Source organism: Fukomys damarensis, unplaced genomic scaffold (genome assembly GCF_012274545.1).
Source record: "Fukomys damarensis isolate Sample0158 unplaced genomic scaffold, DMR_v1.0_HiC HiC_scaffold_39, whole genome shotgun sequence".
Lineage (NCBI taxonomy): Eukaryota > Metazoa > Chordata > Mammalia > Rodentia > Bathyergidae > Fukomys > Fukomys damarensis.
The window spans coordinates 14,420,685-14,434,772 of NW_022900951.1; the positions used below are offsets into that span (position 1 = coordinate 14,420,685).

The 14,088-nt window shown below is 37.5% G+C and overlaps 1 protein-coding gene across 4 annotated transcripts in view; it reads right to left on the minus strand.

Moving 5' to 3' along the window:
* Scml2 (Scm polycomb group protein like 2) overlaps positions 1–14,088 on the minus strand; it is an 89,921-nt gene that overhangs the window by 53,365 nt on the left and 22,468 nt on the right. For all 4 annotated transcript variants that reach the window (XM_010643649.3, XM_010643651.1, XM_010643650.1 and 1 more), the window contains 3 exons: positions 11,296–11,366; positions 10,141–10,375; positions 7,056–7,144 (listed from right to left, as the gene is read on the minus strand). In XM_010643649.3, the coding sequence (XP_010641951.1) occupies positions 7,056–7,144; positions 10,141–10,375; positions 11,296–11,366 (395 nt within the window). The remainder of the gene's footprint in view (positions 1–7,055; positions 7,145–10,140; positions 10,376–11,295; positions 11,367–14,088) is intronic.

The following is a 14,088-nucleotide window of genomic DNA, read 5'->3' on the forward strand; positions in this document are numbered from 1 at the left end:
AGACTGGTGCAACCACTATGGAAATCAATATGGAGATACCTCAAAGAGCTGGGACTAGAGGTTGATTTGACCCAGCCATCCCTCTGCTGGATATCTTTCCAAAAGAACTAAAAGAATTATATCACAGTGATGTATGCGCACCCATGTTTATAGCAGCACAGTTTGTAATAGCTAAAACTTGGAAACAGACCAATTGCCCATCCGTTGGAAACTCGATAAACATGTGATTTTTCTATAAAATGGAATATTACTCAGCCATAAAGAACAAGAAATTAGATTCATTCATAGGAAAATGGACACATATTGAGGACATATTGAGGATATACTCCTAAGTGAAATAAATAAACATTACACATGTGTAAATACCGAATAGTTTCTCTGGTGTGAATAAACTGTAATAGTACATAAGATCCTAATGAGATAACTGACATTGTGAAATGGGAAGAAAAAGTCGAAAGGTGTAGGGAAGGTGGGATGGGTAGGGGAATGGTAATAATAGAAAAGAAAAAATGTGAGAAAATGAAAAGATGGAAATAAAGTGGTTGTAAACGGGGAGGGGAGGAGTGGGTGAAGGGAGGGCAGGGACAAGGGGAAAAAATGAGAACCAAGACCTGTCATGTAAAGGTACAAGATCCTAACAATGAATGTAACTGTACTGTATCCCTAAAATGTACCAATAAACTCAATTAAAAAGAAAAAAAAAAAACGAATACTCTCAGTGCTATACTGACTACTGCGGAAAGTATTATAGCAATCCAAGTAAGCAATAAAAACAGCTTGTACCAAGGTAATGGAAATGGTAAGAAGTGGACAAATTTGGGATACATTCTAAAGGTACAGCCAACAGGGTTTCCTTTTGGACTGAGTGCAAGGGGAGAAAGAAATAATCAAAGTTTTTGGGCTGAGCAATGAGGATAGTTCCCACTCCCTGAGATAGGAAGATTGCAGATGGAATTTTAGATGTCCATTAGACATCCAAATGGAGATGCTGGGCATCTTACTTACATCTAAATTGGCTCAATAGGTCTATATTGAAAATATAGATATGAAAGTCATCCACACATAAACTGCATTTATAGCCATGAAATTAGATGAGATAATCACAGTATAAAGATTAGGGTTTCTCAGCCTTGGCACTACTGATATTTAGGGCCACAACATTTCTTTGTTGTTGGGGGACTGTGTTGTGCATGGTAGATATTTAGTAGCTCACCTGATCTCCGTTCACTAGATGTCAGCAGCATTTCCCTACATAGTTGTAACCAAAAATTTTCCCAGACACCACCAAATGTCCCTGGGAGTGAGGCAAGTAGGGAAACCACTCCCCTCTTCCTGACTGAGTACTACTGATACAGAAAAGGACTGCTACAGTTTGGATTTAAAATTGTAGATGGGGAGGGGAGGAGGGAGTGAAAGGAGGGCAGGGACAAGAGGAAAAAATGAGAACCAAGACCTGTCATGTAAAGGTACAAGATCCCAACAATGAATGTAACTGTACTGTATCCCTAAAATGTACCAATAAACTCAATTAAAGCTGGAAAAAAATAAAATAAAATGTCCCCAAAAGGGCTCATGTGCTCAGAGGTAGGACTTTAGAAGGTGATTAGATCATGGAGCGTAAATCTCATGAGTTCACAGCTGAAAGTACTATTAGAAGATGGGGCTAACTGGAGGAAGCAAGTCAGTGGGGACAACCTGGAAGGGTATATCCCGTCCTTGGTCCCCTCTCTCACTGGCACTTCCTCGCTTTCCCCCTTTACTCTCTGCTTCCTATTTACACCACATAGTCAAGAATCAGCTTTCCTCTAAACGGAATTCTGTTTACATATATGATGTGGGCTAGGCACTATGAAATTCTGAGTTGTACTTGAGACTGTTACCACTCCTGAGTCCTTGCAACTCTTTGCTCCACTAGGTTCAGTGACAGGTTACTCTAGTTATCCACCTCCCTCTACTTTTTTTTTTTTGGTACCGAGGATCAAACTTGGCCCCTTAGGCTTGTGAGGCAGGTGGCAGAACCACTGAGCCAAATCCCCGGCAACTTAGAAGGTTATTCTGATTCCTTTGCTCACCTTATAAAGGTGGGTAGGTATTTCTCAAAGTTCTAATCTTGATACTATCTTTTATGTATTTTTTGAACTAGCTCATTTATGCTTATGGCTTCCATGACTACTATTTTTGCTATAAACTTTCAAATCCACATGCCTAAGCCAAACATTAGTTTATAAGCTCCTAATTCTTTATTTCCAACAGCCTGTAATCTTCCGTACTCAGAGTTCCCACAGGTGGTAGCTCAACATATCCAAATCCAAAGCCATATGCTCCCTTCATATGTACTCGTCTTCCTGTACTCTCTTATCCTTTCTTTATTCATTTAACAAACAAATGTAAGCCCTGGACCTAAGATAGGCACTGAAAAAACAAAGACATACTAACCGTTCAAATGAAACTCATATTCTAAGGCACAAGAGAATATAATAATATAATCCAATAATACAAGGATGGATATATGCACAAGATGCTACAGAAGTACTGTGTAAGAATGGAAGCCAGAAATTAGGGGAGGTATCTTGAGGATTTAATGCCTGCTCAAATCTTTAAAAAGTAGACTTAGCCAGGGATTTCCAGGATGAGTCAAAGCACGGCTCTAAAAGAGAACATGCTATCTACAGGATATAAGCAATTTAGAATATAAAATTCAAAGTAGGGTACAGCAGCTGCAAACCAGACCTAACAGCACCACCAACCCGCTTCTGGTACCGGGGATCGAACTCCAGACCTTGCGCTTGGGAGCAGGTGGTGGCACCAATGAGCTAAATCCCCAGCCCCTTAAGAGGATATATTAATAAACTTACATTTCATCCTAAGTGTGACCAAAAACTTCCAAAGAGTTTTAAGCAGGATAACGAGTAAAATATTAAGGTTTTGGGGTCACACACATTTCCAGCAGTTGTGTGGAAGGGTAAAGATTAAGGGTAGTTAAAACGGTAGCATAGCACTCCAGGCAAGAAGAAAACCTACACCAGAGGCAGTGGTGTAAGGTTAGAAAGAAGAGAGAACAAAGAAAGAATTAGGAAGCCAAGTGGGTGTCCTACCTAATTAATTGGCTATGCAGAGGCCAGAGTGAAGAGGACTGAGGATTTAAGATGGCTCCTGGACAAGTTTCAAATTTGGATGGAAAGGGCACCCACAAATGAAAGAGAAGAAAAGAAATACTGTACAAGAAAAAAACAAGCAAAAGCTATGCAGGGGCAATTTACAGAAAAACAAAAGGTCATTACACAAATTTCAAAAGCTCAATTTCACTACTAATCAGTGCAATGCAAATTAAAATAAAGGGAAATCATCCCCATCTCTGACAGTCTCTCAAAAATTCATAAAATTTTATAAGACAGATAGTATTAGTGAAGATATGGGGATATAAACATGTCTATATGCTTAACAGTGGAGCACAGCTTGGAACACCCTTTTGGAATGCAATTTCAGAGTTTTTGTTTTATTTTTAGTTTTTCAGACAGGGTCTCGAGAGGCTGGCCTTGAAGTCACTATTGTAGCCCAGGCTGGTCTCAAACTGATGGTGATCCTTCTGACTCAGCCTTACAAGTACTGAGTTATACATAGGTGCCATCATGCTCAATTTAACAATAATTATCAATACTTAAAACATACATCCCCTTGAACCAGCCATTCTACTTCTGAGAATGTAGCCATTCATACTTATACACAAAATTTAATATAAAGAATCCTCCTGTAGAGCTAATGTGAACAAAAATTCAAAGACTAATTATACATCCTTAGAGAGGTTAAATCAATTCTGATAATCCATACTACAGAAAAATACAATACAGCACAAAATATATATGAATTAAAATGGAAAGATTTCCAAAACATGCATATTTTAAGAGAAAAAAAATCACAGAATGACATATACAATAAATTCTTATTTATTTTTAAAAAATTAAAAGCCTGTATTTGTTTGCGAATGCACAGAAAAAAGATTTAGACCAGCAGTGACGAACCTATGGCATGTGTGCCACAGTGGGCTATTTGTTAACACTGAAAACTCTGAAAGTTTCTCCACCACTGTTCTGAAATAAATCAAATTTCAATTTAGAGAGAAGAGTGGAAGCAAGGTATAAACAGCACAAAAGGAGCTGTATTTTTTACTCTAGCAAAGCATAAAGTTTAATCCTGCCCATATATCCACAAGAATTACATTTATAATTTTAAAAATTATGTGTATGACATGACATGTGGCATGTGACCAGCTGACAGAGCATCTGGTAAGTAAAAGAGACCCAATGGCTTTTCTAAAGCCACAGCCCAAGCCAAGAGGTTTTAATAAAAACTGCTGCTAGCCAAGAGTGGTAGTGCATGCCTGTGATCCTAGCTCCTGGGGAGGCTGAGGTAGGAGGACCCCAAGTTGAAGGACAGCCTGGGCAACTTACAGATCCTGCATCAAAATAAAAAATAAAAAATAGGGCTGAAAATGTAACTCAGTGTATCCTGGGTTCAATCCCCAGTACACATATACACACACGCAAAAAAAACTACTGCCAATCTTCTTTATTATCTAGTTCATACTGGCCAAAACACTTGCATTTGCTGATCTACCTTGCTGTCTGGGAAAGCCCACTTTCTGTATTCATGCTGCTCAAAGGTTTACTCAGATGATTTTTCTTCACAATGTAGTTGTATTAATTCATGTCTTAGATCTTTATGTCTTTTATCTTCTTAAAAAGCTTTATAAAACTATAACCAGGTTTTTTTATGGTTTTTTTGAGACAGGGTCTCACTATGTAGTTGAGACTGACCTGGAACTCACTATGTAGCCCAGGCTGGTCTCAAACTCACAGAGATCCTCCTGCTTCAGCCTCCCGAATGCTGGGATTACAGGTATGCACCACACCACACTCGGCTTATAACCAGTTTTTATATCCCAGTATGAATAGTTATAGTAAAATTTAAGTAATATATTAAAAAGCCATTTGGAGAGTGAGAAAGAAATATTAGGAATCATAATTTAAAACAGATTTAATTCACTGTTTCTTCACACACTCTTTTCAGTATTTTCTCAAGAACATGAACTATTTTTGGAGTTTTTTCTCTCATTTTTGTATAACAAGTATTTACTTTAACAATTCTTTCTCATGACTACTTTTAACTTTTATTTCTGCAACCAAGTCTCTTCAAGTAACTTTCAGGTAGTTTTTTGGCTCATCATCATTTTCTCCAATATAAAGAGAATGACTAATACAGCATGTTAAAGAGAGGTTTCACTTCTACAGGTAAATAAAAAAAAATAGCAATGAACTAGCACTAGCACTAGAACACCCCTCACATTAATCTAAAGTCAAGAAAGAGGCACTCCACCAGAATGGAGCAGGGAGAGTTCAAGTCCAGTACAGGTAACTTAGCATACCTGTTTCAAAATATAAATGAATGAATGAATGAATGAATGAGGGTTAAGGCATAGCTTAGCCTAAAGGCCCTGGGTTCAATTCCTAGTACAAGAAGAGGAAGAGCGGGGAGGGGGAAAGAGTGGGAGGAGGAGAAAAAGAAAAAAAGAGAGAGGGTTCTAATTAGGCTAGTAAATGTCTATAATTGAATCATATTTATGATCTGGTGTTATGAGCTGAACTGTGTCATCTCCAAAATCTTTATGTTGAAGGCCTAGCCCCCAGTACCTTAGAATGTGACTTCATTTGGAAACAGGGTCTTTAAAGGGGTAATTAACTCATTTTTTTCATTAAGCTTATTGGTACTTTTCAAGTATACAGTACAGTTATATTCATTACTGGGATCTTGTACCTTTACATGATGTAACTTGGTTCTTGTTTTTCCCCATTTCCCTTCCCTCCCTTCACCCCCTCCACCCCCTTCCCTATTTACAAAGACTTTGCTGCCATTTTTTCCTTTTCTCCTATTTTTTCTTTTCCCTTCTTTCCTTTTCCCTACCCTTTCCTTTTCCCTACCCTTCCCACTTCCCCTACTCTTTAGCCTTTTTCTTCCTATTTCACATTATACAATTTGAACCTTATTTACACTTTTAGTTTTTCACACCAGAGAAACTATTTGGTATTTACACGTGTGGTAGTTAATTTAGCTCAGTGGTTCTGACACCTGCCTGGCAAATGCAAGGACCCGAGTTCGATCCTCAGTACTACTATACTACTACTACTACTACTACTACTACTAATAATAAAAATAATAATAATAAATAATAAAATGAGGTCATAAGGATGGTTCCTAATCCAATATGACTAAATGTCCTTGTAAGAGGAGGAAAGAAGGACACAGAAACAGATGACATGAAAATACAGGGAAAAGAGCACATCTACAAGCCAAGGAATGAAGAAAGAAATCAACCCTGCCCACACCTTGATTTCCAACTTCTACCCTCCAGAGCTATAGAAAATAAATCTTTGTTGCTTAAGCTACTATTATGAATTTTGTCCTCTCAAAATTAATGTTGATGCAACTAACCAACAACGTGACTGTATCTGGAGATAAGTCCTTAAACCAGTACAACTGGTGTCATAAGAACAGGAAAGAACCCCAGGGAAGTGCACAAATACTGAAGAGACCATATGAGGAAGAAGGTGGACATCTGTAAGCCACAAAAAGAAATTTCTCCAGAAACCAACCTTGAAGGGACCTTGATTGCAGACTTCTACTTTCCAGAGATGTGAGAAAATAAATTTTTGTTGTTTGAGCCATACAGTCGATGGTACTTTGTTATGGTGGCCCTAGTAAATTAATAAGTTTGCTGATCAAGTAATTTAAAAAGCATTTTTGCTGGGCATAGTGGCACAGACTGTAATCCCAACAGTGGGGAAGATGAGGCTGGAGGATTGCCGTGAGTTCAAGGCCAGCCTTGACTACATAGTGAGTTCAAGACCAGCCTAGAATACATAGCAAGACTTTCAATCAATCGATCAATTGCTAGCATTCCTCTTTTCCCATGTCAAAGAAGACAAAGCATTTAAGCATTTTCATTAAAATAATAAAACCACGGCCCAGTAGATGGAGGCATTTAATAACACTTTTCTTACCTTCTTGAAGAATGCTGCAGGTGCCAGCTCAGATCTATTTAGTGTTCGGAAAAGGAACACTGGCCAAGATGATACACTCATCTGGTACCCTATTTTTATGAAATAAATTATGTATCATGAAAAAGCTTTTCTATGATTCTATTAATAAATTGGCATTAAAAAGTACGTTTCATTAACCACTTTTTTCTGGAGAATTACTTTCTCATCTAAGGACTTGGGACATGGGCAGAAGAAGTAGATCTACCCTCTTCTCGTTGATGCTGCCCCTCCTGTAATATGTGGCAACAATGCTATAGTGGGGCTAGAAATTCATATTTAAGAGAAGCCACTAGCTAGGCTCACCAACAAACACGTGTATTTTGGGGAAAGACCATAATACTATGGGTAATCCAAGCCAGTGCCCAGAAAGTTTCAATTCTACCACCATCAAGCACACAAGCACAAGGCAAAGGTTGTAGAAAACTTCTAGCTCCCCTTTCCTCAAGAGTACCTAACTTCCTTTCCTTTTCTTTTCTTTCAAAAAGACAATTTTCTGGCAAACTCAGCAAATGTACATTTTGCTGCATATAGCAGCACATTTCACTATATGTAACTTTTGTGTATAAAAAGACTATATTTATTCTAGTTTAATAATATACATGCTCAAGTATTTTTGGGAAGTGTACTAGAGTCAATAACTTACTCTGAATTGCATTAAAAATAAGATGGGTTAATAAATCAATAGGAGGGCAAACAGACAGATAAGTGATAATGAAGTAGAATCTAGGTACAATAGTAGGTATATAGGTATTCACTATAAAATTCTTTCATCTTTTTTGCATGTTTGACATTTTATCATAAAATGTTATGAAAAAGGACTGTTCTCACATTAGCAGTCACATACTAAACATGATCTTAGAATTTGTATCAAAAGTTACCAAAATAAACACAAGACCTGTCTTTTCTAAAGCTCTCACCAACTGTTATCATAGCATACAGCTTATGCAGCAGAGAGTGGAGGTCTGCTAGTTTTACTGTTTTCTGAGGGCAATCTGTTTCATGCAACACCTGCATGCCTCAATGCCAGAACTGGAATGGTGGCATGCTACTAATAGGTACATGCATTAAGATATGGAGGTAGCCAGGTGTGGTGGCATATGCCTGTAATCCTACCTACTTGGGAGGCTGAGGCAGGAAGACTACAAGTTTAAAAAGAGGCTAGGAAACTTAAAGAGACCCTATCTCAAGATAAAATTTTTAAAACAGGCTGGGGGACACAGCTTAGTGGTAGAATGCTTGCCATATGTAAGGTACTTGGTTCAATTCCCAGTACCTTCCCATCCCCTCAAAAAGATAGGGAAGCGTATGAGTCACTGGTAACAGACTCATCAATAGGACAAAATACACAAAAGAGTTAAGGCTGAAAGTCATGCTCTAATAACCCTGTACTCAAACTTCCTTAATCTGATTAGGGAAATAATTTTTTCTAGGAAAAAAAAAATGGGGGGAGCCTGATTTATTACTGTTATAATAAGTTACATTACCAATATTGAATAAAGTTTTCCACTATTTATTATCTCCACCATTATCTGTAGATTACTGCATTAGAATGATTGTGTTCCTTATGCCTTTCTCTTAACTCCCATCTTATCCATACAAAACACTGTATGATTTTTAAAATATCATAAACAATAAATGTGAATGATTATGAAGAAAAGAAAGCAAAAAGCATATAGTCTAAACCATCGTTTTATAATAATATATCTCTCAGTTTTAAAAAACATTTTAAGCTGCCAGGTGTGGTAGCACAAGTCTGTAATCCCAGAAGTTGGGAGGGTGAAGCAGGAGGACAGCTTGGAGGTTGAGGCCACCCTGTGCTACATAAGGACAGCTTGAACTACATAGTGAGACATGTCTCAAAAAACCAAAATATTTTAAACTAATATTTTTGTTCTTATAAGGATTGAATCCAGGGCCCTTTACATGCTAAATATATGTTACATCACTTAGCCCTTAAATACCCCTTAGCCCTTAAATCAAGCTAATTATAATTAACAATTAAAACAAGGACAGTATGAAAAGATATACTGAAAAAGTAGTTATTTAGTATCTTAAATTTTTGGTTCTTGGGTAGTCTGTATAACAGGAGACAAATATATTCATTCTCTCACTATGCTTTATAATAGTTTTTATTTTCAGCACATAAAGAAGAATAAGACAGGCATGATGGTACATCCCTATAATCCCTCGGAGATCATTCAGGGAAGCTGAGGTAGGAAGATCGTAAGTTTGAGCCCCACCTGAGCAACTTGGTGTGACCCTGCCTCAAAATAAAAAATGGAGCGAGGGATGTAGCTCATTATGAAGGCCCTGCATTCAATCCTCAGAACCACAAAAGAGGATGAAGAGGTGAACCGCTAAAAACCAACAATTATTACTCAGAATGTAGAATGGGGATCAAATAAATTAAATCATTTATTTTCTATAGAGTATCACAACATGCTTAAATTTTAAAAAGATAAACTTTGTCTCAAAGTAAGAGTCACACCCTCTTAAAATGTGGGCAAAATTTGAGTACTACATATGTGTTGTATTTTAAACCCTTTGCTAAAAGTTCCATACTTTCCTCCTTTTCAGAGACCTAAAGGTGAGGTAGTGGTTAGGATTTGGAACTCTCTCTAAAGACCTAAGGGTACTGACTCCTACCCCTACAGCTGTTTCTTCTGACCATAGGTGTAATGATACATCATGTGTGAAAATAAAGTGTGGATGTTCAATCATACCTTTCCTCTATACTTATCCACACACCAAAACTGCTAAATGGCTCACTAGAAAATATCAATAGGGGACATAACTCATCAAATTCTACAAAAGACTTCCTCAAAAGAGTTTCTGACTCTGCATGTGAAATCTAATAAGCTGCTTTGGCACTTCAAATTTGAAGACTTAGCATAAGACTTGCCTTAAAATGGGAACTTTTAGCACATATAAACCACCTAAACATCTACTTGCAAAATTGCCTAACAACTTTAAAAGACCACTTAAAACTATTTCTACTAAATATCAAATTGGTAAGAATGTTATTTTATAAATTATTTATCCTTACCCAGTGGAGGCTGAAGTAAGTTTCCTCGCTTTTCACATGTTCCAACAGGCTGTATCTCTGATGAGTCAACAAGTCTCCAAAAATCATTACTACTGTCACTACCATCCAGCCGTAAATGTAATCTGGCCCCAGAAGTTCCAATAACTGTGGCAATACATACTGAAGTAGCATTGCGAGGGTCATAGGCTTCTAATTTCATGCCAACTTTGAAGTCATTAGCAGGAGGAATCTCAGACTGTATATAAATAAAATTTTGTTAAAATACATCAACTATAAGAAAAAAAGGTCAGTTTTATTATCAGAACACCTTGGAAACATTTAAAATGTTAATAGCTAGAGTGACAATAGATGGTGAATGAGGTCAGAGCTGTACAGGTCAAGGAAAAGATCTCTAAATTCTCTCCTTAAATTGACATGTAGCACTAGAAACAGGACACATAGCTACTATTACTCATCTGGCTCACACCCAAGCAAACTACTACCACTTCTAAAATTTACCCTTAAGTGACTTTCTAAAATAATAATATGATTAGGCCATTTCCCTTGAAATAAGCGACCTAACAACTTAACACTGCCTATGATGAAAGTCTAACTCCTGAGCAGTTTAAACATTCCCACACCGTTCACCTTATTCCCACACTCCTACCTCAATGCATCTTGTGCTCCAGCTACGCCATGCCATCCCTCACTACTCAGAGTCTTTCAAACCCATCTGCCTTGGCTTATGTGTTCTCTCTGCTTGGAATATCCTTCTCTTCATTTGTACCATCTCAAATACCACCTCTTCTCTGAGTTTTCCCAGCCCCAGTACAGTTATCACACTTCTCATAACAATTTACTTACCTGTCTGTCTTTCCCTCTAGATGGGCAATTGTAAGGGCTTAGTATACCCAACACAGAATAAATTCGTTTTTATCTTTTGGTACTTGGGATTGAACTCGGAACCTTGTGCTTGCGAAGCAGGTAGCAGAAGCACTGAGCTAAATCCCCAGCCTCACAGAATAAAGTCTTAATGAATGAATGCAAAGAGACCATCTGGCTCCCAAGTTACACAACCACAATCCCAGTTTCTCCTCATACTACCAGAACCTAGCAATCAGATCCCTTCAACAAGTAAATAAATGGTTTACCTTATCTTACAGAATTTTGGCATACCTGTCTGAAGCACTTTGAAGGGGCACTTAGAGATCCAGTCTCTTGCAAATATATGCTCCAGTCAAAATAATCTAGAAAAAACAGAGTATATAAAACATATATACACTAACTTTCAGAATAAAGTGAGTTTTAGCTCCGTATCTCTTTGAAAATACTCCCTAAAAAACAGACTGAAACTTCTTGATTTCCATTTGATTACTAGCATGGAAATAAAGGAACAAGCCAATTTCCTGAAATATAATGGCTCTCATATAAATTACAAGCCAGATCCCCTCAATGTACTAGGACTAAAGCACAGTAATTCTAAAAATGTAGATGATAGAAACAACCAAGTAATTTTAATAAAGTAACAGTATTCTATTTACCTATCTCTAATGTAAATTTGTTTAAGAAATGTGTCTGCATAATCTCATCCCATTAAAGCAAAGGTGTTTAGATATGTGGTCTAATAAAATTTTACCCCTGCAATGTTTTCTGGAAAGAAAAAAAGTCTAAGAACCAGAATAACTTTTCAATAAACTATTAGATCTCCATCCAGAGTGACAAGAGGATGATGGTAGGACAAAGCAGTAAACTCATCATTAATGCAGTCATCGATATGCATTATTTTAACGATCTACTCTTACTTCTCTCTTCATATAACACTAGATGGAAAAATCAGAAAACTGTACTTTTCTTGGTTTTAACATTTCAATGCATTTGCAGACTGCGGTGACATTGAAAACTTAAGTCTCATTAACAATAAAGTTTTTCTATACTCTTGTTAAATTTCCTCCTTATAAAAACATTGGGCTTGATATTGATAGTTCTCCTTCCTTAGGGAATCTGTATTACCAGCTTCATATATTCAGTAGTCTCTCTTTACCCCTCAATCCACAGTGTCAGTTACCCATGATCAACTACAGTCTGAAATTATTAAGTGGAGAAAATTCCAGAAATAAACAGTTCACAAGTTTTAAACTGCACGGTGTCTCTGAGTAGCCTGATGAAGTCTCAGTCACACTCAACCCCACTCAGAGCATTAATCATCCCTTTATCCATGCTTTGTACACTACCTGCCTACTACTCACTTTGTTGCCATCTCAGTTATGAGATCAACTGCTGAAGTATCAAAGTACCTGTATTCAAATAACTCTTATTTTACTTAATGGTCACAATGTATGAGAGTAATGATGCTGGAAATTCAGGCATCAAAAACAGAAGCCATAAAGTGCTACTTCTTTAAGTGAAAAGATCACAGTTCTCAACTTAGTAAGGAATGGAAAAAAAGCACATGTTAAGGTTGCTAAGATCTACGTTAAGTTACAAGTATAGTTGCTAATCCTTACTGTGTCTCATTTATATACTAAACTTTATCATAGATATGTAAGTATATCCTATCTGTAGTTTCAAGCATCAACTGGAGGTCTTAGAATGATTGTATGCCAGGTAAGGGAGGAATACAGTATTCTTCAAAGGATACTATATTCTTTCTCTCTCTGTCTCTCTCTCTCATACACACACACACACTCTCTCTCTCTCTCTCTCTCACACACACACACACACACACACGTTGATAAATGTTTAATAACCAGCTTTATGAAAATACAACCGAAAAGCCTAACTGGTAGTGTGGCTTTCTATAGTGTCAAAACTACCACCATGGCTGACTTCAAGGAGCCAAGGTGAAGTTTTCAACTACAGTTAGAAAGTGATGTGCACAATAGGTTCTCCCAAGTCAGTGTGGGCCAAGTGTAGCACACTACCATTACATATGTGTACATTTATATGTGTAAACATATATGGTATTAGGCATGTCATATAAAACATTCTATACCTTACTTTTTAAACACTTAACCATAAAATTAAAAATATAGTTTGAGACCACTTCCAGATGATGTGAGTGAGCATTAGCAGTGTTGAAAGTCATACAGCAATGTCAAGCACATGGACTCTGGAGTCAGAGTTGTCTGCTATATTGCTCTGAACAAGTCATTTCACTTTCATCTATAAAACAAGGAAAGTAATATATATGGCACTAGGGTGTTTTGAGGATTAACTGCAGTAGCACATAAATAAGTCACTTAATAAATAATCATGCCTAAATTTGTGAATTTAGAAGCTTTGTCAAAAGTGAAAACAAATACATGGCTTCAAAATAAAACTGACCAGATAGTTCAGCGGTCTCCTAATCTCACAATCAGGAGACAAAATTTTAACTAAAACTCTATTACATGATCTAGGGCAGTGATGGTGAATCGACAGCACATGTGCCACAGAGGACTGTTTGTATCACTGAAAGCTCTAAAAATAAAAAGTTCACCATCACTGATCTAGGAGAAAACAGCTAGGCACAGTGGCATGCACCTGTAATCTCAGCTACTGAGAAGGCTGAGGTGTGAGGATTCTACGTTTGAGGCCAGCCTAAGCAATTTAGCAAGACCCTGTCTCAAAACAAACACACAAACAAAAAGGGTTGGGGACACAGATCACTGGAAGAGTGTCCCTGAGTTCAATCACCAGTATCACAAAAACTAAAACAAAAATGAATGGAGAGGCCGGGGTTGGTGGCGCATGCATGTACACCCAGCACTCGGGAGGCTGAGGCAGGAGGATCATTTTGATTTCGAGACCAGCCTGGGCTACATAGTGAGTTCCAGGGATGGGGATTTAGCTCAGGGGTTCTGCTGCCTGCCTCGCAAGCTCAAGGTCCTGAGTTCAATCTCCAGTACCAAACAAACAAACAAACAAACATAGTGAGTTCCAGGTCAGTCTGAACTACATAGTGAGACCCTGTCTCAAAAAAAAAAAAAA